Consider the following 24,229-nt stretch of genomic DNA (forward strand, 5'->3'; position numbering starts at 1 on the left):
AAGATGACTTTTTTTCAATAATTTTATGTTTCCCAAATCATTTCCACGTCCTAAATCCTATCTTTCTCTTGAAGGTAGATTTAGCAGCATCCTACTTTGCTACTAATTAACATCAACTCAGCAAAGATTTCGTTTAATCCTTACTCACGTAGCTTTACTGCAGAGCAGAACCTCTCCTCTAGCCTGGCTTGCTGCTGGTGGTGAGGATGCAAGGCTGAAAGCTGTTTGTTTATCTTCTGTGCATTCTGGTTCGGTTTCATTCCTCCCTCGCCACTGTCCCAAGGTCTGTCCTGACACGGTGGTTTAAACAACAGCTGCTGCTTGCTTTTGCAACAGGTACCCAATTGCCAGGTGAGTGGGGTGGCAGATTATTCTAACAAATGGATATATTCATGCACATCTCAAGAGCAGCTCGAATTAATGAGAAGGGGAACTGGAATTACCTGCGCTAAGTGGTGGCCTTATGCTGAAGTCTGAGACCAAGAGGTGCTGCTGCAGCCCCCTGCACACCACCAGCACAGCCTGCCCTGCAAGAGCCCAGACCTGGCACTGCTGACACATCCTGGACTGGACAGCTTGGCTAAAATCCCTGAGACGTGCTTGAAAAAGGAACATTTTCTGAGCATAAAACTACATTAGCTTTAGTGGATATAACTGGTTTGAGTCTCCGTGGTCCTGCTATCACCTTGCCAGCAGAACTGAGCTGCAGGTTAAGCTGAAACAGAAACAACGCTGCCAAATTCAGCAGGAGGGTGCCCAGGGAGCCCTGAACGAGCCTTCCCCTACAAAGGTGTGTTGGTGAACTGGGGTGCACAGAAGTGGAGTGCAAAGAGCTCCACCCTAAGCTTAACTGGGTTTGGAAACATCAGGTCACGTCAGAGGGATGTGACAATCGCTCTGGTAGGTTTCTTCTACAAGAACAGGGGAGGAAATCCCTTCCGTGGTCTCCGTGTTGTATAGGCACAGTTTAGGGCAATGTCAGCTCACCCCTCTTTTCCCCCTCATCTCAAAAGCACAAGAAGTTACCAAAGAGTCTGCACACCAGGTTTGTACCCGGGGTGCTGGTTATTCCACCTGCTTTGCAAATGCTACAGTCGTATTAACACATCTAGGTAAGAACTACAGCCAGTTAGGAGAGAAACGGGGTTAATTATTAGTTTGGTTTTATTTTAGGTATTTCTCTCTCACATTTAGCGTACAAACAAGGCGACAAGCTTGTAAGAGCAGTGACTGGCTGGACAGCCGGACCCCCTTCCCTCCCCAAATCCGTATGCCTCCGTGAGTGGTGCAGTATCCTTTTTCCAGACCGAATAACCACAAGCCAATGAAGGAATATCGTGTTTGGTTTTTTAATAACGCAGTGGCGTGAGCGGTGTGAACAGCAGGGGTGCCGATTTCATGCTTCCCTGCTCTTGTAAACAGTGGAAAGGCAAAGAGGAGGAACTAACTCAATCAGCGGATTATTCATTATGGATGAACACCTAACAGTGGCACCGTGCATCTCTGGCTGCAACAGAGCCGCCGAACAGCAAGAGCCTCGGTGAGGCAGCCAACAGCATCGGGGCAAAGCGAGCTGCTCGCTGCACGGCTCTTCCGCTCTCGTGTTACGAGCTGCGGGTCTCCGACAGGCACAGAAATAAACTCTGCCTTCCAAGGAGAGGTACCTGCATCTGGGCTCACCTACGTGTGGTAGCAGGTACACAACTGCTCTTGGCTGCTTGCACAGGCCAGCAGATATGGCTGTATATATAGACACACGTGTGCCCAGGCACTGTGCATGCTTCAGGCATGCAGACTTCTCACAAATGCACAAAATGGCCCTCAGAAATGATCTGGAATAGCCCTAAATCTAGAAGAAAAAACGCCAAGCGTTTCACAGAGCTGGTGCACTCTGATACTGCACGCTCTGAATTTCCCCAGCCTGAAATTCTCCGGGATGTTTCTCTTTTCAAGCATCGGTGGCTTTGTCTGGGACATTTGTGGCCCTCCCTGGCGTGAGGGATTCCTGTTCCAGAGGCATCCGGACGCCCGGCCCCATGCACTGGGCTGCAAGCACGTCGCAGCCCAGAGGGAATTCTGCACCGCACGTTTCTGAACTCAGCTGCAGTCAGGACTGTCTCAATAGGACTTCCTGGACTTTGTTCAGTTAGGTCACATTACTGGTACTATTCTCAAACACTTAAAATGATGGATTATGTAGTACAAAAATACAAAATTGGTCTTGGAACTTGGCTTTAAGGCAGAGCAGAGGCTATTTTTTTACCTACCTCTGATTTCTGCGCTTAAAGCACGCTTTCCAACTTCTCTCTCCAAGCATGTTGAAAAAGGACAACTTCAAACAAGGTCAGATGTGCACATATTTGGAGATAGATCTCCAGAAGCTTGATTTTATCAGAACACTGGCATCTTTAGACACAGGAATTAAACCCTTGAAGCCAGAAATGCTGTTGTACCTTTTGGAGTCTGAATCCTAATGCCTGCATAATTCCCTGACTGGGGTGGAAGATGTTAATTTGGGTCATAGTTCTCCCATTCTCTTCTTCTCGTACAGAAGTACCCCTGCATTATTCAGTTCAATTAAACGTGATCCTACAAACTACACAAGTTTATTCCAGACCACAAAGTCAGGCACTACCAGAAGAGGCTGCTTAAAGGCACCTAGAAAGCGTCCTCTTTATGAACAAGCTGCATGAGACTTGTGTTTATCCCTCGAAAAGTGGATACTGCATACATAAATCAAGACAGTACAAGGAACCGATTTGATCCCCAGGCCTCATCCGAAGGTGGTGTGTGATGCTACAAATGATTAGGTTGGTCGCAGGCCTTTGTCCTGTACAAACCAGGAATTGGTGCAAATCTTTCCCTTTGCCCCAGGTAACAATGTAGGTGGGAAACAAACTCCTTGTACTGTCTGATTTCAAGTGGTTCAGTAGGGCAGGACGAGAGGTGAATGAAGGATGGTTATTCTAGGTAAAGGGACTGGGGTGGGCAGGAGGAATCGCTTCGCTGGTGAAGTCCTCACCATTCCTTGTGTAATTAGCCACTTGTCTATGGGCTCCAAGTCTGAGTTCCCACCTTTACCTCTCCTCTGTGTTGAGAACAGAAAGGTCCATAAAGAGAGCAACCACAGCAACACCCGTGATAAAGTAATATAACAGCAGCAAGTTGAAAGCTTCGCGCACACACCCACACACACACCCACACACACCGTGGTAGCTTCTGGCAGCAGCTGCATCCCCCTCTGCAGCCTGCAGAAGCATCCTGGCAGTCGTTCGGGCTGCCCACCTCTAAGTGCAGCCGAGGTTAAAAGGACTGCTGATGCCTCCGGTTCCCTCTGCGCAGGTTGCAGGCTGCGTGGCACAGCGCTGCAGAGGCTCTCAGGATGGCTTCTTGTCCTCCAGCACTTTGTCCCCGAGCCGGGGCCCCGGCGCAGAGCCACCTCCGAAGCTCTGGAGGGACTCGCTCGGGACTGGCACCGCGTGGTGGTTCCAGCTCTCTGGTCCTGCCCGAATGGGGCTGGCTGAGCAGAGCCACGTGCGAGTTTGTGTCCCTGCGCTCAGATACCCGTACTGCGTGGGATGCCTCTCCTATCCCCGTTACAACAGATAACGGAGAATCAGCTGCAATTTCTTATGTCTCATTTCAGTACTTGTGCTAAGAGGAAAAAAAATGGGGGAAAAATCACTCCAACTTTATCCACTCTCTGCGTAACACTGGAGAATTGTTTCTTGGACACCTCTCCTCCCAGTTGCGATCGCGCAACAACTCTGTGGCAACAAAAGCAATTCCCAACATGGAAAAGCAATATTAAGAAAACAGCATATTTTTAGCTTGTCTTGTTTCCAGCTGCTAAATCATATTAAAAGACAGCTAATGCCACGTGACCAGCCGCCTCTCCACAGACCTTTCTGAGAATGACTACATTAGAAATGTCGGATGTGCTGAAATTTAGCACTGGACAACTGTGCTGGAAGAAGACGTGTGTGAAGAATGTGTTGCAAAGCTTTTGGCTCCTCCCTAGAGCTGTTCTTAAATTAGCTCTCTGCCCAAATTAACGCGTGTCTTTCATTTACTTAGCGCTGCCAGTTTTTTCCTACACATGCCAGGGCTGGTAACTTCAGGGAAGTTTAATTTTTTATTTCCTTTAAGAAGAGACACCCACAAGCCTCACAACACTAGACAAAAAGCCATGTTTAGCAACTACCCAAAGACAGCGTTTCATAACAAGCTATTCTGATTACCTGATCCAGTCATCAGGACCTTTGAAAAGAGGCTGAAAGTCCCTACAACATCTCAGAGCCCAAAGTTCCCCAACCCATAAAGCGCTTGTCCCCAAAAAACTTTGACCCATCAGATTAGTTCAGATTCAGCCCTTTGAACCGACAGCACTTGGGGCAGAGCAGCAGCTACGCTGGCGCGGACGACACGTCACAGCGGTGCCTCACGCTGAGCTGTCTGAGAACGAGTGCTAATAAACACAGGGGTGACCCCAAGCCACCAGGGGAATACGGCCCCCTCGACCGGTAGCTAAGTGCAGGCCCCTTGCTTTTGGCTAGCCAGGAACAAGGAGCAGAATCTCAGATCCTTCCCCAGGTCCTCCCAGTAGCACAGCTCAGTGACACCGGAGGCTTGGACGGCAGCATCGGCCCCAGGGACTCCTCTCTCACTCCCCGGTGTACCTCTGCCCCTGCCTCCCCATGCTTCCCCCTATACCCATACCATGCTGGCACGAATTTTTGCGGGACCATGCCTGAAACTGGCCACAGGTTATAAATTACCCTTTTTGGAGGAGAGGGCAGGAACAAGCAGATAGATTTGTTGGGTGGGGGGGGCGCTCCGTAAGAAATCACTGCTGAAGCCCTGCTGCCACTGAGCTGTGGCCAAGGCAGGCAGGCAGCTGTGATCTGACCCCCGCTGGCTCCAAGCACAAATTCTCCCTGGCTCAGAGCACAAGCTGCCAGGCATGCCAGCTGCCCAGAGCACTCCCATTTCAACTTATGAAAGAACCAGGGTGGGATCAGCCAAGGCATGGGGAGGCAATTCTCCGCGGAGGGTGCAGGAGGCGTGTGCAGGCTGCACGGCCTCTCCCACGCTACACTGGCTCTCCCGTGCTCCCTAGTGGTCAGCACAGACCAGGATTGGCCTAGGGAAAGGCTCTGCACTTGCTCTGTCATCTAAAAACTTGCACACAGCTGCGTACAAAAGCGCAGGACAGTTCTAAAAAAGCAGGGTGGTTGAAAGGGCTTGAGGGATGATCTGAAAGCTCTTTTCACGTCTGCCTTCGTAGGGGCATGCACACAGGGGCCAAGCTCACTCTCCAGGACAAGTTTCTGGTATCATCCAGTGTGAGGTGGCAGCGTGTGGGTCTCTTCTGCCCACACGAGGCAGCAGGAGCCTGCCCTGGGACATAACAGCCTGCATGCAAGGACAGCTTTGGCAAGGCACGTGAAGCATTAAATCTACACCATTTCTCTTCCTGTAACTCGCGTGTGCATCCATGCACTTCAAGCAAAGGCCAGCAGATTAAGACTGCACCAACTTTCATAAGAAAAAGCAAAGCAAACAGTTGCACGCCAGTGTTGACACGACGTTCCCTACTTATTCTTTTCAGCAACAACTCCAGTTAAAGAAATGGACCCCCCAGGCAAGCTGCATGAACACAGGACAATTTACCCACTCTCATTTTGAAGCCTTTTAGGCTGGCGTACTAAGTAGCAGCTCTTTAGAAATCATTACTGAGCAAGTACTTGCTCATAGATATCAATTTCAAAATAGCCGGTACCAGCATGTCACCGGAATACAGAATGAGACGTCTCAGTCAAAGCAGCTGTCTACAGCCTGGATTCCACACACAGCCTCAGATAACGAACCGCAGAGCAACGACCTACCACTCCTGTGTTCTGTTTTCGAACATCCAGGGCGGACGCCAGTCCTTTGACAGCCTGTGGATCCTCATATGTCACGCTGAAACAAAGGAACAAACCACAGAACTAGAAGGAAGTCCAGCAGTCACCCATGCAGAATGTACACGCTACTCTGATTTGCTTCCCCTGAAATCAGAAAGCACGTTCTTTTTCTTAACAAGACTTGGAGCGTACTGAGTGCATTCCAAAAGAGCAGTGTGCTCTGTATAAAGAGTGGCTATCGGTTCCAGCGAGCTTGTTGAATTAAAAAGAGCAAGACTGGCATTATGAAAGGTAGGCAAATAGGTTATGAGGCACCATAAGCACATCCAACAGCTAGCAGGGGACTATGAAAGGAGGCCTGATTACAGACTGTGTTTTGCAGAGCTTTCAAGACGACATTTGGAAGCCTGACCTTGATGCATGGAGGGGAGGAGGCAGAGAGAAACTTGAAGACAGGTGAAACCTAACAAGAACTAAAGCGAAGCATACGAAGAAGTGCACTGAGTTGGTTAATCATCGTCTATTTGCAGAGGTTGGATTTTTAGAAAGCTCCTTAAATTGCTGCATCAAAAGGAAACGTACTAGTCAGCCGACAGAGGCAACCATATCATTCCTCTGAGCGCAGGGGGTGAACCAGGAGTTGAAGCAGATGCCAGCACCTGCCCATAAATCTGCCCCTGGGAGGAGCCGTGTGTCTGAGCAGGAAGAGCACTTTCCCCTCCTGTGTGCTGGCTTCTCCCAGGCTCTGAGCTGAGCACCCAGAGGCTCTCACCTACGCATCGTGGCATGTCACACTCGCATCTTTACTGCCTCGCTGTTGCTCACGGAGTACAACCCAGGGAAGATACAGCAATCCTCCCCTGTGAAATCGTGTGCTCCTTGTTCTATTAGCTCACAGAAGTAGATGGAGGTGCAGTGTGGGAAGGCTAGTTTCGCGCTTCATTTAGCGCAAGAGACAGAGGGAACTCCATTAAATCTCTCTGCAATGCATCTCCTTTCTGACTACACATTAGGGTTCTCAGCCTGAAATCTCCAGTGGTAACGTATGTCTCTACAGTAGAGCACATCTTCTCAACACTGACACTGCAGCTGAGGCACTACAAACAGCTATACTCATGACTGCAAATGAAAGACCCCAGTAAGCTTGCCAGCTGAAGTTTTCCAGAGCTGTTAAGGTCTGAACTAAACTATTTAACAACATTTCTTGGTTTGAGACAAGATATTAATGATGTTCTGACTGCTGGTAGCCACTACGTCCTCTTGAATTTGAAACCAGGAGGAGGCAAGAAATAACATATGATAGAAAAATACCTGAGTGTCTTTTAATGAATCTCACTTGACAAGGATCAAAGGATTTCTTAATAGGTGCACAAATTTGTTTTACATTAAAATAATTGGACCTGTTAAATACCCATGAAATTGCCAAATTTGCAGCTCTAGAGATGCAAGCCCTTCACATATAAACAAATTAAAGATAGTACAGCAGCCGGGCAAGCTACACTGCCTTGACATCCTGAGAGAGTCTCACTGCTGGGCCAAAGGGAGAGTTTAACTGGATGTTAACTCTGCCCACGATGACTGCAATTCAGTCACCAAAGTATATCCACGACCTTCAACGAAGGACCCTTATGCTCCTCTATCTCAAGCACTGGCCGGGTGGATGGGGTGACAAGCTTTTTTGAGAGGAAGCATCTGCAGAAGTAAAAGCAAGTTCATTTCCAAGTTTCCAGTGAGCTCACTAAGATGGTCAAGTAACATTAATCAGCCAGCCTGCTCTGCCCAGAAGCAAGAACATTCCCATTTTCTAGTACTCATAAAGACCAGTGGGATAAGGCCTGCATTAAAAGCACAGAAACATACATCAAAACTACTTTTTCAGTCTGGAGTGAAGCAAAGAAGTTTCAGATTTATGACCTTAGAAAACAGCAAGGCCGTGACTCAAACAGTAAAGACAAACTCCAACATACTTCTTTCGCTGCTCAGCCAAGGAACTGCCTCTTGTCTGTGCAAACATGTCGAAGTCGTCACGAGGGTTACTGTGTTGTAGGGAGCCGAGCGTGCCACTGACGCTGTTTGTACCCAAGTCTGCAAAAGAAGCAAACCAATGAAACAGCAAACCACGTGCAAGCACCACTGCTGTGACTGTGTACGTTACAGAGGAAGTTACTAACAATATGGCTATAAACATCATCTGGTTAGCAGTTGCAGCGTTGGGCACAACTGTCCAGAAGAGGCTGGAGGCTGCCAATCACACATTTCTGAAAGGACAGTTGTAGAGATTGTTTTATTCCTCCTGGAAGCACCACACCATAGCTATTCCTGATCAAGAAGCCAGTATCTGGAAACGGGTGTGCACTTGCTGCCAATCTCACCCCCAGGTATTCCTTATTCAGTAGTATGGTCCAAAATTTTGGGCACGGATACTAGTCTTCTCCGTAATGCTGTCTCTCAGCTACTGACTGTGAAACCAACAGTTTCACATCAGGAGATCTGATACTGGTGTGGTAGAGCAGAGGCTCCCTGATCCACAAGTGAAAGAGGAAAATGGCTCCTTGAAAACCCAACAGCCCACTGTGCGAAGAGCTTGCACTATGTGTTCAGGTTGGTGACAGGGACCTCAGCAGTTGCTCAGACCTGCTCCCACACTCACACACCTGGATTTCCTAGCAGCCCCAGCATGCTGTTCAAGACCCACAGGCTGGTCAGGCTTGAACAGGTCCATGCATTACAGCCTCGTGTTCATAGACACTGTTTAGATCAGGTACTCACCAAGCCCTGCAAGCTGTGAAGAAAGTGAAGACTGGGGTGTTGAGTTTCCGACCATTGGGCTTACTACAGCTGGAGAGCCAGGACCCAAATCTATTAAGTTATCTTCTGTCACCTCGTTCAGTACCTGTTGGGACACAAAAGCACAGTAAGTTACACATGCCGGAGATTTATTCCTGCAGTACAACATTTAACCCCCCCAAAATAATGGTTGCTTCCTAAAAAGACCTTTCTTGTGTACTTCCAAATGGATTCCTCTCTTGGGTACTAGGGTGATGAGTGCAGAACAGGAAGGGTCGGACAGTAAAGAACTGTTTTGACTGCTCAGGGCAGCAGGGAATCTACGTCTCTTCAGATTTATCTAAAGTGTCTGTGTTCTCCACCTCTTTTAGCACCAGACCACTGTGAATGTCAAAAGTCTGCACAGACTCAGAAGCAATCAAAAAAAGTCAACAGATGAAAAAAAATCCATCAAGGCTTGTAAACACAAAGACGTTTTAGAGCAGCGTCTTCCTGAGCTAAAAGCGTCACCTGAAGTTTGCCACATTCTTATGCTCTGTTCTTTGTTTCCACTATTAACCACCACCACAGGCAGGACCCAGGGCTGGATGGACTTTTTATCTGATCTGGTGTGGCTAGTATGGTGTAGCTACTGCTACAATAAATGGAGCTAGGTACTTACTCCATTGCTGGCATTTTGCGTCGAACGTCCTGATCGGTAACGTTCAAATCTGTTAAAAAAATAAATACAAATCATCACGGACTATTAAAGTCACCAACAAACAGTGAAAAATGCAAGTTTATAATGAAGTCATGAAATGCTTGTGACTAAACTTAGCTTTCATTGGTTCAAAAGAGAACTTTAAAAGCTTTAACTCCAAGCTAGGACAAAGGGAGGATAGTTACAGAAGTTGCATCCTTGCTGGTGTGATATTAAGTTGACTGATCTGACCTTGCAGCACACGCATGCCTGAAAAACACTGTAGGATTTGTCTTTGTTTTTTTCTTTTTTCATTAAGTGCTTCTTGATAGACTATTCTGTTAGCCAAGGGACAGGAGCAACTGCAGTAAGATTGATGCTCCCAGCTAAACAAGTTGAGCACCGCAGTGAGTCTTACTCCCACTTAACAGCTCCCTCTTGCTGCAATACATGTAAATTAGAAGCCATACGCATGCCAGCACGGCCCTATCCAGGCAGCATGTGTCAAGAGAAGCAATACTTAGTAAATAATTTCTTAAACCATTCTGGGTCAGCGCAAAGATGATCACAGTCTATGTTCAAATAGGCTGGTATTTTCCAGGAAGTAATGATGATGGATAAAAAACCTCACACTTGTTAGGGGAAGAAGTCTGGCTAGTCAAGATCCGGTTTCTTCTCTGCTCCTTCCCCATCCAGCCGTACAGCTGGGACCCCAAACAAACCCAGCCTTCAAGAGCTCAAAAAAGCAGGGGGAACTACCTACTCCCAAGGCCCATCTGAGCCCAGTCTGTCCTTCCTTACCAGGAGAAGCATCATGATTTCTCTGAAGCTAGAATTTTTTTTCCTCATTCAAAGGTAATTTCACATGTAAATTTGGCAAAAATAATAATAATTAAAAAAAAATCTTAGAATTCTTTGGGTTTTCTCCCAGATGAACAGAACGCAGTGGAGAATCTCAAGCAAACTGAAATATTTTCTTAAAGTAACAGAGGAAAATGCAGACTTAAAAGGCAGCAAAAACAAATCCAGGCCCAAATTTCAATTTTAGGAAACTGTGGGCGTCTAGCTTTACTGGAAATCCAGCTCCCTGAACTGGAAACCTACGACACCTCCCACCTCCTATTTCTCACCAGAAGGCTTATGAACCACACGTTCCTTTACATCCAAAGCTCCAGAGCGACGGCCAGAGCCCCTGCCTCCATCACTGCCAGAGCTTGGTACCCACACCAGAAATCAATGTGATGGATGCGGAGCTTTTGGAACAAGAGGAGGAACTGGGATTTATTGAAAGGTGCAGCTGCTGCACCGCGAAGGGCTTGCTAACACTGCTCAGCTCACCTTTCAGTCTACAACGATAACAAACACTCTGGCTACAGGCAGCAAAGCTGCAGATGGAGGAAGGTGGAAAAAATATTAAGGGCGACCAAACTAAGCCTCAGTGACAGTTACACTCTGCCCCTCGCAGAATTACGCTCGTGCATGAAACACACACCATCGCACATAAAAAGCCAGCATTTGTTTCAAAGTTTGCCCCGATCTCCTCTGAAGGGCTAAATCAAAGACAGAATTGAGGCCACAGAGCCTTCTTTCCAGCCTCTGCCGTGACAGCACAGATTCACAGATCTGGAGTCTAATTTATTTTTAAAGGCTTGAGAAACAAAGCCCTGTGCTAAGAACAAGGAACAAAGGGTACTCTTTAGTGCCTCACTCCCCAGGCCTGTCATTACGGGGAAGATTAAACTTTCCCAAGACTGCTGCATCACGTGTCATCTCCTGCAGCAGATGTGGCTGACAGCGCCTTTGTCTGACATGCTGAAAGTCCTCTGACCCAAGTCCCGCCCCTGGGGATGATGCCTGCAGATCAGCTCTTCAAAAACCTCGGCTCTGCGCAAGCCGGGCTTTTTCAAGATTTTCAGCGTTATTTAAAAACAAAAGCCTTACCCGCATGGAGGCTGTGCCCGCATCAGGCAGCTCCCCCTGCACCGGGACTGAAAGTAGGAAGCTCAGAGATCAGAAGGCAGAGAGAGCTCACAGGAGTCCCCTGAGCCAGGAAGCAGCACAAGCATTTGTGCAGAGCCTAAGCTAGCAAGTGGAACCAGCAGCCGGGGTTGTGCTATTTTCAGTCCCAAGGCTCCTACATTCGTGCAGCACCACCCAGCAGGGACTTACGGACTCAAGCCTCCGCCAGTTCAAAGAGTTTTGCACAAAGTTGCCCTGCATTTTACAGACATGCCCTGCAAAAATTCAATTGCAAGTACAAAAAAAAAAACAATCATAGGATTTAAAGCAACAATTGAAACAGGAATGTTACCATAAAAGACAACAGTAGGATTTTGTAAATGCTTTCTGTGGTTTGGCTCTCTGCATTTTGTTATGCTGGACCATTGGCCCAGCTGGCCATCTCCATCAACTGACCTCTTTAACAGCTGAATGAAATCCCAGAACAAATGTAAACAGTTGACAGAAAAGGTGCCTCACCTTTCGTATCTGAGGAAGACGTTATTTAAATCATCATTCACATGCAGCAGCTCCTCTGTGACTTCTTCATTGGCCACTCGTGAGATAAGCTCCACAATTCTCTGCTGCATAGCTCTACAGGTTCGGTTCAGTTCCTAGGAGGAATGCATTGTGCACACACATTCTGATAAGCAGCCAGCAGTAAGTAGATTTAGTTGAGGTCTGTTCACAGCCAAACATATCCCCCAGCTGAGAAACACTAAGACAAGTCTATCTTTGCATGATTAAATGTCACCCAAAAGCACATCTAATCAAACATGCCCTTCAAGAGATGATGGCATAAAACCTTGAGAGCCTATTTACAATTCAACATCCTGATTCTTCTTTAACTCTGAGCACTTCAGAAAATAAATAACTGTACTTTAGTGATCTGTTTTAAGAATAAAACACGGTAACACAACAGCTTTCCAGAAGAGAGTTTCCAACGAAAACTCCATCTGCTCTTTTTGACGGCATCACCCTCAAAAACTAAATGATGCACACGGTGGAGCAAGTGGGGAAAAAAAGTTCATCAGGGCTAGCACAGGTAGCTAAATGTGTGCTACACAGCAGGAAGAGAAGGGCTGGGGACGCAGAACTTGCCACATACTGAGAAGGTGAGGGTGAACACACAACAAGGACCAGGAGCATGAAAAGATGAGCACCTCCTTCAGAACTGAACCGTACCCAGAAACACTCCCATCAACTGAGTGAGTCCACAGGCAAGAGATGGCAAAAAGGCAGCGGGAAATTTCAGAAGAACATTTTAAAGAATATAGAGTAAGGGGATTTATTTTAGAAGTCTCTCATGCCAAGAAACCTGGGCTTGAGTTTGCCTGAAGGAGTTCTCCTGCTTCCAGGACATCTCTTTGATCACCAATTACTTAGCAGAATTTTTTACCCCTGTTGGTCTGAAAGGCCTCGAGACCAAAGGTCAAAACTGACTGGTATGTCGAGGAGGAACTACAAGAAGAAACGTGACATATGGCACGGCGCCACTGACTAGACCCACGGTTTTACTTCAATAAGCACTGACATTTCAACTAAAGCATGTCCCTTCGTCATCTCCCGCCCCCCCAGCTCCACTTCAGAGCAAAAATTCAGCACTAAACAAGGATGACTTGTTGGTACACAACCTTCGGGATGAAAGCAAAAATGTGTTTGTTTTCCTTGCTTGGTCTGACATCCTAAGCTCTGGATAAATTTCACCTAGTGCAATCCAGCTGCCTTAACAGCTTGAAGAATGTGTTCTCCAATGTCAGTTTTGATCCCATCACTTTAGAAGCAGATTGTGACATTTCAGAGGTTTGTTTGCTGCCTTTCCGAGAGGGCTGACAGTACCTATCTATTCTGCTCAGAGCTGGCTCTCTAGCAAGCTGTTTACATTTGATTGTTGGAGAAAATGTCAGGAATTATTTAAGGAGGATGGCTATATAAACCTCAAAGCCAGGAGCCCTTGCATAGAGCACCAGGCTCACAGCTTTCAAAAGACTAACCATCCTTTGTCATCAAAAACGGGTTCTCACCAGCTCTGTGATTCAGATTTAGGATGCATCAGTCGAAGGGAACCGGTTGGAATAAAGAATCGCTGCTGTCGCTCCACTTTATGATCAAGTTCTTTAACCTTAGAGCTATGCCGTAAGGTTATGCTGTCAAGATGTTAGTAGTTATTTCTGAACGTAAGCAAACTGTTCTACACTGTTTTGGTCTGCCACGGTTTCCTGGAAGCTTCTTTTGCTTTGAGCAGTCCAACCCAAACGGGCAGTAACTGAAAGGCTCTTTATTGCAAAGCCTCTCATCAGATGCCATCATGGCTCTGAGACAAACACACAATACCGCTGCATGGGAGAGACCAGCTTTTGGATCGATTTCAAGCTCTGATGTATCACAGAGAGCTATTCCCTGCCTCCCTCCGAATGTACTATTGTGGGAGCCCATCCTCCCTGCTGGAGGATCAAAACAGCAGCCTATTTCGGAAGCTATGGAAAGGCAAATACCACGTTAAGAGCAGCAGCTGGAATGCTAGATCACAGTATTCCTCATCTGTACTGCATTTGTTCCTCAGCCAAGGGCGCCCCGCTACCACCGGCCTGGGGAAGCAGATATGAAGCTTGACCCACGAGCTCAACTAATACAGTTTTCTGAGATAATAAATACAGCTCTGGATTGAGACTTTCCAGGAAATAAAACTCTTCTGGGTACCCTGTCAAACCCTCTGGACGGCAGGAAACTTCAGCTGAGCTCCTGCCTTAAGCCACTGCCTTCAGGAGAAGTTACAGCACATCTGGAGAGAGAGTTCATATATTTCGAGATGCAGAGAATCCACAGACCCTTGGCAATATTTAGTCCAGCTGGAAATACGGAGTGTTTTTTTCCTGCAGTGACTGGAAATGCTTTACCATCGCATGAGTGATGACAGAGGACTTGAAAGCAGCAGAAATGCCCAGTGCTTACTGAGCCTATGGCAATTCTAGGCTGTGTTGTGGTAAAGAAGACTTTATGTTCAACATTAGGAAAAAAAATCTAGCTACATGGACAAGAAGGCACTGGAGTAGGTTTCAAGGGAAGTTAGGAAATCCTTGTCGCTAGAAGCTTTAATAAATGAAGAACATCAAGTGATGAGACTAACTGGGGTCAAGCACAGCCCAAATCCGTTATATAAACCAAGCAAGCCAAGGCATTGAAGTGAACTACAACAAAAGCCACCCCCTCAAAAAACACTCAAGCACGGAAAGGATCAGAATCATACCTGCTAGGAAGGCATTACCTGGAGTAACTCAAGGTCTGAGGAATCCTCTTGTCCAGGTACCATTTCTGTCAGCATTTCAGACATCACTTTTGTATTCCCACGAACAATATCCAGTTCGCTGCGCAGCCGGGCAATCTATTTTGGGGTAAAAAGACAGCAAGATGCTACATAGTCCTGTGGTTTTAAGCAGATGATTTTCAAGAACTGACTTTGTGATACATCTGGTTCTGTCTGACTTAATATCTGAAGTTCTGGGTATTCTACTGGAGGGAAAAAAAAGTTAAAGGCAAAAAAAACCTTTTACCCAGGAGACAGTTTTAGAAAAAGCAACAGAAAAAGAAAAGAACTTCGTAGGACTGGTCACTATCACAACAAAGCCAGACGTGCTACGCTTGTATGGAAGGGAAGTAATTGAAAACAGCAGCTAAAAACAGATTTTGGTCGCAGTATACCTTGTGTGTCTCACTCTAACAGGGGGAAAGATATACAACTTTTGAGCATGATCTTTGGCTCTAAAGTTACTATTTTTGCACAGAGAAAAGCTGATCTTATATTAGGGCATTTGCTAGGGTCTTAGGCACGCAGGCTTAAGTCCTTGTTAGAAAGACTTACAGCATCTGCAAGACATTCTGTGCCTCTGAAGGCGTGGGGCTAGTGGGAGTAACTGTTTACCTACAGCACAACTGCAGCGTCGATTGGTGGAGACTGTGAGGTTTCATAACTGCTGCCATTAGGAGGCCACATGTACAAATAACCCTAGATTTTACAGCACAATAGGAGGAAAGATTACTAAGTAGAACCAGACCTAAGAGGCAATCAAAGTCAGAAGAGTTAAAAACGAGAGTTCCTCTGCAAACTAGCTTTTAATTTGATCTGCTTAGTCTCACTCAAAAGAATAATCATCCCAATACCTGTTCAGAGTTAGCAGTGATGGGACCAGTCACATTCAGAGCTGGAGCCTGAGGAGCAGAATACGCCGTTGGAGAAGTTGATGAGTAAGAGCTGGTGCTCATCCTTTGCTGAGACTGTGAATTGTGCATATTTGCTGCAGGATCAACTTCGGGAACACTCTGCCACATCAGAAAGACAAGAGTTCAAAAGCTGAATTGTGACGGCACTTGCTTTGTCAGCAACCTCAGGCCAGATATGTTCAAATATAGAACATAATTGTACCTTGTGGAAAAGGTCAGTGTAGTCATGAAAACAGACTGGCGGGCCAGCCCATATACAGACAGCTGCAACAAAAACGTATGCCTGTATTTTTTGACCCAACCCACATGCATTTAAGTCAATTTATCTTTACAATAAAAGTGAGAAGAAACATAAAAACAAGAGCTAAAGATAAATAATTGTGAATAATTTGAAACTGGGAATTAAACTGCAGGCTTACAAAAGATGATGTGATAAATAGATACTGGATTTAATTGATCTCGACACAAGGATTGCAATCTTTCAGTCCTGATCATCTGCATTTACCACTTCAAAGACTCATTAACTTCTCAGGGTGAATAATCAGAAAACCTGTGATCATAAAGTTACTTACTAGCAGTAGTTTTGTCAACTTTACAGACCTAACTGTTCAAAGGTATAAAGACCTCATGTTACCATGGGATCAGTGGGAGATTCGGACTCTGTACACCTTTAAAAGACAGAAAGGCTTTGGTTCAGGCTTATCACCAACAGAAACAAGTAGAGTACTGAGAAAATGAAGCAAATCTGAATCACATGCCCTTCTGCTCTCTATTTGAGCAAATTAGCTGCATTTATCTGGTGGGTTTGTGGTGCGAGACAAGCGTACAAACCTCAAAACTCTTTTCAGATTGATGTTTGACTCAAGGGAGGAGATCCCATTAGTTTATCAGCCAGTCAAAATGCAGCTGCATTATGCTTCTCTTACATGCCCCTTCACTATAAAAAGGTCTTTTCAGAAGTGAGAAAATAAGCCAAATTCAGGTAAACAGGAGAAAGAAGAACAGTTACCCAACTATCTACACGTCTCTGGAAAATGGCCCCGGCATTGCAATGCTGCAGCTTACCCTCTGTGGCGTGTGGATTGGAGATAAAGCATCAAGATCTGCCATGGGAAACTCTACGCCTTTCCTCTTGAGTTCTTCATAAATATGCACTACTCCGGTTAAATCAGGGCTACTTCGAAAGGCATCAGCCCAAGCCTGGAAAACACGAGGGATTATCCATAAACCTTCCCAGTGAAGTTCCTGATACATCCTGACCTCGGGTACCAACTACAAAAGCTTTCACATATTTCAGCCTCAAAGGGAAGCTGTAATCATTAAACCTGACCTGAAAGATCCTACAAATGTTACCAAGACAGTCACGTACACACTTTATATGAATGTCACCCAGAGAGAAACCCAGAGCACATTAGCTTCGTATAACCCTGCTTCATCAGAATCTATAAACGCAAGTGAAAGCCTCTTCCAAGCTCCTCTCCTTAGCACTGATTGCATGCTGATCTTTTCTTCATATTCTGTGGCCAATGACCCACCAAAAAAAGCCTGTGTGAAAGATTAAATTGATCTAGGCAAAATTTATGAAGTCACACAGCAATCCTACATAACCTTAATTTATTTTGTGAAACATCCTCATCTATCGAGGAAGAAAAACCACAGCTGTCAAGTTTTTGTCAGTATTTTATTTGGAGCAAACCTAAATATAAAGGGTTGTTTCTGAGGTTCGTATATCGTGAAACATGCAGTGCCACGAGCAGCAGAACTAATGAAGCCCGTATTCTTACAGAGCATATCCAACACTAAGACACCCCGGAGTGTCAGAAAGAGCAAGCTTAAAGGGAGAATTTCCCACAGCCAGAACACTCATAATATCTCTCCTGCTTGAGCCCTCTCGTGTCTAAAAAGACTTCAATTCATATTTGAGCTTTTCCTTCACCGGGAGCACTAAGTGTTTCTCTTCACCAGCCAGCCTCCTGTACTCATGAAGCTGTTAAGAACATAATATCTTGTAAGAGTCTACCCCCTTTCATTTTTTTTTGCTGGAAATTTGCCAGGTATTAACAATTTAGGGGAAGGAAAAACTGCAATATCATGACTCAATTAAAAATGAAGCATTCCCCCACATATGTGAGGTAGAGTAGCAGCGGGCTGGCTCCAGAACTACTGAGAGACGTGTGTGGGCTCCGAACTTAATTCATTTAGTCATCCCTTTTACACCAGTTCTTTAACTATTTTTATTTTAAAAGCTGTTTTTAACCACGTTTCATATTGAAGAGGAGAGAAATCAAAGGTAGCAAAACAAGATAAGAAATAATATTAACTTTTAATGTGCATTTGTATTTTGTTCAATTCTAAGAAAGAGCATTTCCTACCCTATGTACTCAGGAGACAACCTATTATGTACTCAGGAGACAACCTATTATCACTTGCAAGCTAACAATTCTGGGTTTGCTTCCCAGCTTTGCTCGAGTAAATTAATGGCATCTACTGTTCTGATGCAGTGCAAGTCCAAACAGCCCCATGTGAGCCATGGAAACCAGCTCAGACTGCAATGAGGCATTCAGTTTTCTTGGAACTGACCTTCAAAACCGTCCCTAATTATCACAGAGACATTCACTGTGCAGGTACCTCTGCTCTCGCACGGACTCTGCATTATCAATTTATGTCAGGAGTCATCTGAATGTTGCTTCTCCATAACGGTGCTCCCCACTTCAACTCTATTTGCAAGTAAGAGTGAAAAATGTTCGGCAAGGGATGTTTTATTTAATCGTCACTCAAAAGAAACTTAGAGGCAAAAGCCTGCTCCCTCGTTTCACGAGGCTTGCTGGCCCAGGAGGATGTACTAACGTATGCCCTGTTTCCCTGGGCATTAAGGACAGAACTCACTTCATCTGCACTCTACCTTTCTAATATATTCCCTCTCCTACAACTCTTCGCCGGAGAAAGGAGACACTTTCATTTGTACTTTTCATCTGCCTGAGCCGGGGACGTTATCTGTACCACCACGTCTCTTGGAGGTCACAACCAGGACTGGGCACCATTGTCCTAAGCGCTGCCTACACACGTTGTTAGACAATCCCTGTCCCAGACAGCTTACAATTCAACGAGGCAGAAGTAATATTAGCTCTGCTTTACAGATAAGGAGCTACACAGAGAGCTTAGGAGGCTTGCCATTGTCCAAAGAAGCGTATGATAGAGGTGAGATTGAAACTGAGATCTGAGACCTTCGGAGACTTTGGGCCAGACGATCGAAGATAGGCACTTCAGGATGCTGCTGTCTAGGCCCCACTTGGCGCTCTGTGTGCCCAAAAAGGTTAATTAAATACACTGCAAATCTGGCCTCCGAATCAGTGCCATCACAAGACCATATTTCCAGTCTCGGACACTCAAAATATGCCATGCCACTAAAGATCTCCCCAAGCTTCATCTTTGATGCCCAGCAAGGTGGCAGCTAGGTGGTGGGAACTCTGAGGTGATATGGCAGCTCTTAGCAGTGAGGAATAGAGGCCTTTGAGCAAGGTGAAGAAGGATAAGCTTTATCTAATACATGCTAATTCATATACACTGGGAAATGGGTTGGGAAAGTGAGACACAAGATGCCCAATGTCTCAAAACAGGCAAGTCTCTAGATAAGAAATTGCATGGAGCTTTATCTACTCTTGCTAGGGAAAGGCCTGGGAGTACAAGAGCTATATGGCTGAAGACTTGTGCTGTTTGTACAGCCTTTTTCCATGCTTCCAAGTCTGTGTTATTAATCCTCTCATTTCTCTTCATATTAATTCCCTGATATCAAATTGTAAAAAGCCTCCAGAAGGGGATAAATGTAATGTTAGTGGAGCAGAGCTGAGAAGAGATCAGCCCCCCTGGAACAGAGGTAACTCCAACTGCAGGGAACTCGAAAGAGCAAAGTGGTCATGACATATCAGACACTCCGGGTGCACATGTCTGTAGGGCAGATGAGACCCACCCACAGGCAACTTTCATAATTCCCAGGCTTTTTGTACCAAAAGACATTTAATTCCCGGACACGGTGAGGCTTTTAGCTCTGCTGCACTAAGTCTGCTGAGATAAAGCTATGCTTAATGCACTGAGGCAAGGACTGGGGCTTCTTGGTTATGCTATAAACACCTCCATCTTAGTTCCATTAATACCTTGCAGCCCACATAAACCCAGGACTCAGAGCAACCAACATCCTCTAAAGCAGCGTAGAAGAGCAACCAGTATGGAAACAAGAACACAACTTCTCCTTATGGGACAGCATTGGCCATCACTGCCCAGTCTCCACATGTACCAGCTCTCCCACCCAAGCTGACAGGAGCCTGAGGGCTCAGTCAGATGCACAAGAATTACTTTTAATGATTTCATTAAGGCTTTTTTTTTTTTTCTTTATAATAGCGCAACATTGAGATCAGAGACCAGAAATAGAGGGACCCCACGTGCCCCAGTGAAATGCCCACCTTGTTTCCCCACCCAGGCTGTTTGCTCTTTGGAAATCACTTATTTACATTGTCATGCTCTAACAATGTCCTGCCTGCGTATCCAAACAACAAATAAACCAGCAGAAATTCAACTGCGTGCTTTGCCACAAAAATCTGAAGTATATTTGGAAAACTATGCTGTGTGTTTGTAAATACCATCCCCCAAGAAACATTGCAGCAGGTTTATATAATTTTAAATATGCAGTGCCTTTTAATCTCTGCTGTATGCAATAGCCTGTAGGAGCTTAGTGATAAAGCTTCCTATAATTGTGAAATTTCCTCCAGGCAGGCACCAATGTTTCCTCATGTGTTGCTAATGGCTTGTGGAATTAACATGGCTGTTTATTGTTATGCTGCACAGAAGGAAAAGTGGCAGGCAGGCCTATGCCTGAACGTCCCCGCTGCAGACAAGGATCTGACAGCACACTTTTACTGCAGAATAACCAGAGAAGGGACACCAAAAACATTTTCTCTCTGATATGATCGTTTACTTTCCTGTAGCCATCTTTAAAAGGAATTCAGAATACTTAGTGAAGGAGAGAAATGGCTCTATTTTATATTCAAGGGAACAGACACAGAAAGGCAAGTGTTTTTCAACTAACAGCAAAAGCACAATTGTCTTCTAAAATTTCCTGGCCTCAGATGACAAGCCCATCACAGAAGCAGGTCTCCAGCTCCTAGATTTGCCTGTTAAATTGCAAAGCCATCCACTTATCTTTTATTAAGTCCTCTTGTTTTAGAGTAGAGTGCTCTCTCTCCAACTAGAATCCAGACTTTTCTCCCTGGATACAATTTCTGTGCATGTGCATGTCTGCTCTTCCCTGCCAATCTGGATATATTGTTTGTTTTTACATGTAAAAAACTTGCTACATTTTTTAATGATGACAGCATGTTTAGCGATGCGTAGCACTGAAGCAGACAGTCCTTATTCCAGGCAGCGACATATGGAAGCAGAGACAAGCTGTGTACCTGAATCAGCGCTAGTACTTTATCCTGTACAATAGTGGGGGGATTATTCTTGGGCGAGATGATTTTCACCAGAACGCCATCTATGAAGTCACGGTTTGCCACTAAGACGTGAAAGCGATGGCCACAGTTCTTCACACAGGTCTCCAACACCTACACACACACAAAAAAACCAACATTCATTGTTGGAGCAAAGCTTGATCAAACACAGCAGCTATGTGGTTGGTTTCTGATTTTGTTTTTTGTTTGTTTTAAATCTTTTGATAGGAGAGAGAAAAGGTAGAGGAAAATTTAGTCTTATATTCTCAGTTCTTCATCTTTTTTCCCCCAATATTGCCAAAAAGCTTCCTTCTCTGCACACACATTTTCACGCAGCTCACCTATCAATAATACACCGGGCACTTTTGTGATCCACCTTTGCCTGTTTCCAAGGTAAAGACATATAAAGTTTTTTCCTCTTCTAAGCAGAACTTTCCAACTTGCGCAGCTCAGCAGCTAAATACAGAGCATCACACCAAGAGCAGGTAAGATAGAGGACATCCTGTCACTGTGAGATATTACCGTGCTGTGACACTCCACCACTGTCTATGTACCTGGGGCACAGCTGGATCCAGTTGCTCTGAGCTACAAGTCATGTTTTCGGGTTGGGAATTCAGGTGAATGATCTCCACTCATTCAAAACACTCCCTTGTGAATGCTCTGGCAGGTTATACTTTGACACATTTTCCCCCTGCAACCTAGCTAGAGGCACGTTCCACTTGCCATTCAACTGCCATGGAGGAACAGCTGTTGATTTTTCTCTGAAGAACATGATTAGCATGGAGATAAATCCAATGCGTCACTTCTCCTCACAGCCATGCCTAATAACCGCTGCAACTCTCTATCTGAGGACTCTGTAATTACTCTGCTACTTCAGCTACTTTCATCAGCCCTGATGACACGGACTCATTCCTGATGAATTTTGCTCTTTCCTGTGCAGTGGATAATCTCGTGGTTTGGTCCTTGGTAATCTGTCAAAATGACAATCCAGGATAGGAAATAGCAAGAAGACAGAAAGTCCAGTCACGCTTCATCAGGGAGATGCAACAAGAGCCCTGTGAAAGAATCATACAGATCACCTACCCACAGCAGCATAACTCCATCTAGTTACTGCTGCTCATTCCTCAGCCCAGTGCGGTGCAGAGCCTGCCCAACACTACGCTTTCTGGAGAGCTGCATTACTCAGGAAACCCCAGCTCCAGCCATCAGGAGGAAAGGTCACTGGCAAATTATCTCACACCTTAGCAGTGCTGCGCAAAGGCACAGAATACAATTTACACTTTATTGAGGGAAATTAGATCAGCATAAATTAATGAGTCTCCTACAGAGATCCACTCACAAAGGAAACTGCGCATCAGCTACTTAGGAAGCTGAAAATACAGCAAGTTCATCATCATCACTTGCAGAAATGCCCACAGCTGTTGTCTTGGAGTGGAGAAATGGTTGGACATAGGGGGATGGAAGCAGAAGAGAAAGCCCCAAAGGTTACGGACCCATTTGGGCTACTTAACTTTTCCCAGTCAGTACTTGGGGTGGATAAGAGCCCAGACAAAAACAGAAATCAATTGAGTCAGGAAAATGCTATGCAAAGCTTCCAGTAACTCTCATCAAGGAAGCGAGGAGGCAGTTGGAGGGAAAAGGGCAGAGCAGTGACTGTTAAAGCAAAGAGTGCGCACATACAAGAGAGTCCCAGGAAAAACAAAATGACCAAAGAAAAGGGATCTGCTCTTCAGAGGCATTCCAGCCTGCCTCCACTCACCGTCAGAGCCAGCATGACCTCTCTGTAATTTTTGTTTCCATTCAGCCTCTTCTTCAGTGCTCGAATGGCATCCTTTGGGCTGAAGGAGAAACGCATCTTGTTAATGAGACAGCTCACACACACTTTTCACAGCCATCAGTTCCCCTGCAAACTCCAAGCACAGCTTTTCTGATGCTGAAGGAGATGTATCAGAGAAGCTCTCTATTTAAATGGCTCAAGTTAATAACATTGCCACACCAAGAAGAGATACACCTGCTGAAAACAAGAACCCCAGAAGCACAAACTTGGTACCCAATCCAACAAGATGTTTTTCATGCCAGCCCTCCCAAGCAGAGACCTAGCTCAGAGTGTGCTGAGTCTCACAGTAGTTCTCTGAAATGCGTAAGGAACAGGAGAATCAAACAACTCGTATGCAAACTATGAGCACCTGCCCCAGACTCACTGCACCTCCTCACGTGCTGAATACAACACGAGAGATGACCGTTCATGGACCTTTTAAAGCAGGCTGAAGCAGAGCATACCCTTCTTCTGTCTCGTTGATAATGTCACAGATCTCCATGTTAAGTGTCCAGTCTTCACTCTGCAGAGAGCCATCTGTGGCCTTTTCTGTAAGGAAAAAAATAAAAATCTTTTCACATCTTCCTGATTAGGTACTTCAGTCCGTCTTCAGTTACTCTGAGCTGAAACTACGCAGTAAAAGAAATACAGAAAAAGAAAAAAAAAAATCCCACCTTTCCCCACTGACTCTAAGTGATGTCAAACCTTCCCTCCTGGTTTAGGGATCAGCACAGAGGTTTCCAGACACAATCAGTTTTCCCACATGCTCACTACCTTCAGCCCATCTATGCGGGCTGTTCTTCAGACTCCTGAATTCCTGGGAGAATAGGAAAACGCCAGCTAATTCCAATTTAAACTTTTCAGATGCTGTGCTGTGATTTGGCCTGTAATGAGGAAGGAAAATCTCCCCCGCATCAACCAGACCTCCTCCCTGGCTTAACACATCATACCTCCACCTGGATCAACGGGAAAGAGAGCGACTTGGAGACAGAACTCGGTGAAACCCGGAATTTCAGTGGGAAAGACCCACCAGCACATTTAGCACACGACAGTTCAGGTCACAACACCAACCATGGGCACCCCTTTTTGCCTGGGACTCTTCACTCCTGTACCATGGTCCCTCGCTGTCAGCTTGCCATGGGGCTGGGCACTGCGTCCCTCTGTCCCATGCCGTGTCCCCATTCCCCTCTCCACGACGGGGCCGTGTACGATCCGCCTGCCTCTCCCCAGCTCCCAGCTGCATCCTCCCTGCTCTCACGGCAGGTAAGTCGCTCGGGCATCGCACTTAATTCTAGGGGAAGGCTGACCTGTGGCACTGTGACGGTGGCAGACGCCAACTGTT

At 45.8% G+C, this 24,229-nt stretch overlaps 1 protein-coding gene across 7 annotated transcripts in view; it reads right to left on the bottom strand.

Moving 5' to 3' along the window:
- The window catches only part of TOM1L2 (target of myb1 like 2 membrane trafficking protein), a 66,314-nt gene that overhangs the window by 11,862 nt on the left and 30,223 nt on the right, over positions 1 to 24,229 (bottom strand). For 4 of the 7 annotated variants that reach the window (XM_040574745.1, XM_040574744.1, XM_040574747.1 and 1 more), the window contains exons 2-13: positions 23,352 to 23,436; positions 22,831 to 22,909; positions 21,036 to 21,185; positions 16,654 to 16,788; positions 15,529 to 15,687; positions 14,636 to 14,752; positions 11,851 to 11,984; positions 9,355 to 9,403; positions 8,676 to 8,799; positions 7,874 to 7,991; positions 5,889 to 5,964; positions 3,023 to 3,088 (exon numbers count right to left, since the gene is read on the bottom strand). In XM_040574745.1, the coding sequence (XP_040430679.1) occupies positions 3,023 to 3,088; positions 5,889 to 5,964; positions 7,874 to 7,991; positions 8,676 to 8,799; positions 9,355 to 9,403; positions 11,851 to 11,984; positions 14,636 to 14,752; positions 15,529 to 15,687; positions 16,654 to 16,788; positions 21,036 to 21,185; positions 22,831 to 22,909; positions 23,352 to 23,436 (1,292 nt within the window). Of the gene's footprint in view, positions 1 to 3,022; positions 3,089 to 5,888; positions 5,965 to 7,873; positions 7,992 to 8,675; positions 8,800 to 9,354; positions 9,404 to 11,850; positions 11,985 to 14,635; positions 14,753 to 15,528; positions 15,688 to 16,653; positions 16,789 to 21,035; positions 21,186 to 22,830; positions 22,910 to 23,351; positions 23,437 to 23,561; positions 23,675 to 24,229 lie in introns of those variants that run through there. The other 3 variants (XM_040574749.1, XM_040574746.1, XM_040574748.1) reach the window with 2 other exon arrangements.

The sequence above is a fragment of the Cygnus olor genome, chromosome 15 (genome assembly GCF_009769625.2).
Source record: "Cygnus olor isolate bCygOlo1 chromosome 15, bCygOlo1.pri.v2, whole genome shotgun sequence".
Lineage (NCBI taxonomy): Eukaryota > Metazoa > Chordata > Aves > Anseriformes > Anatidae > Cygnus > Cygnus olor.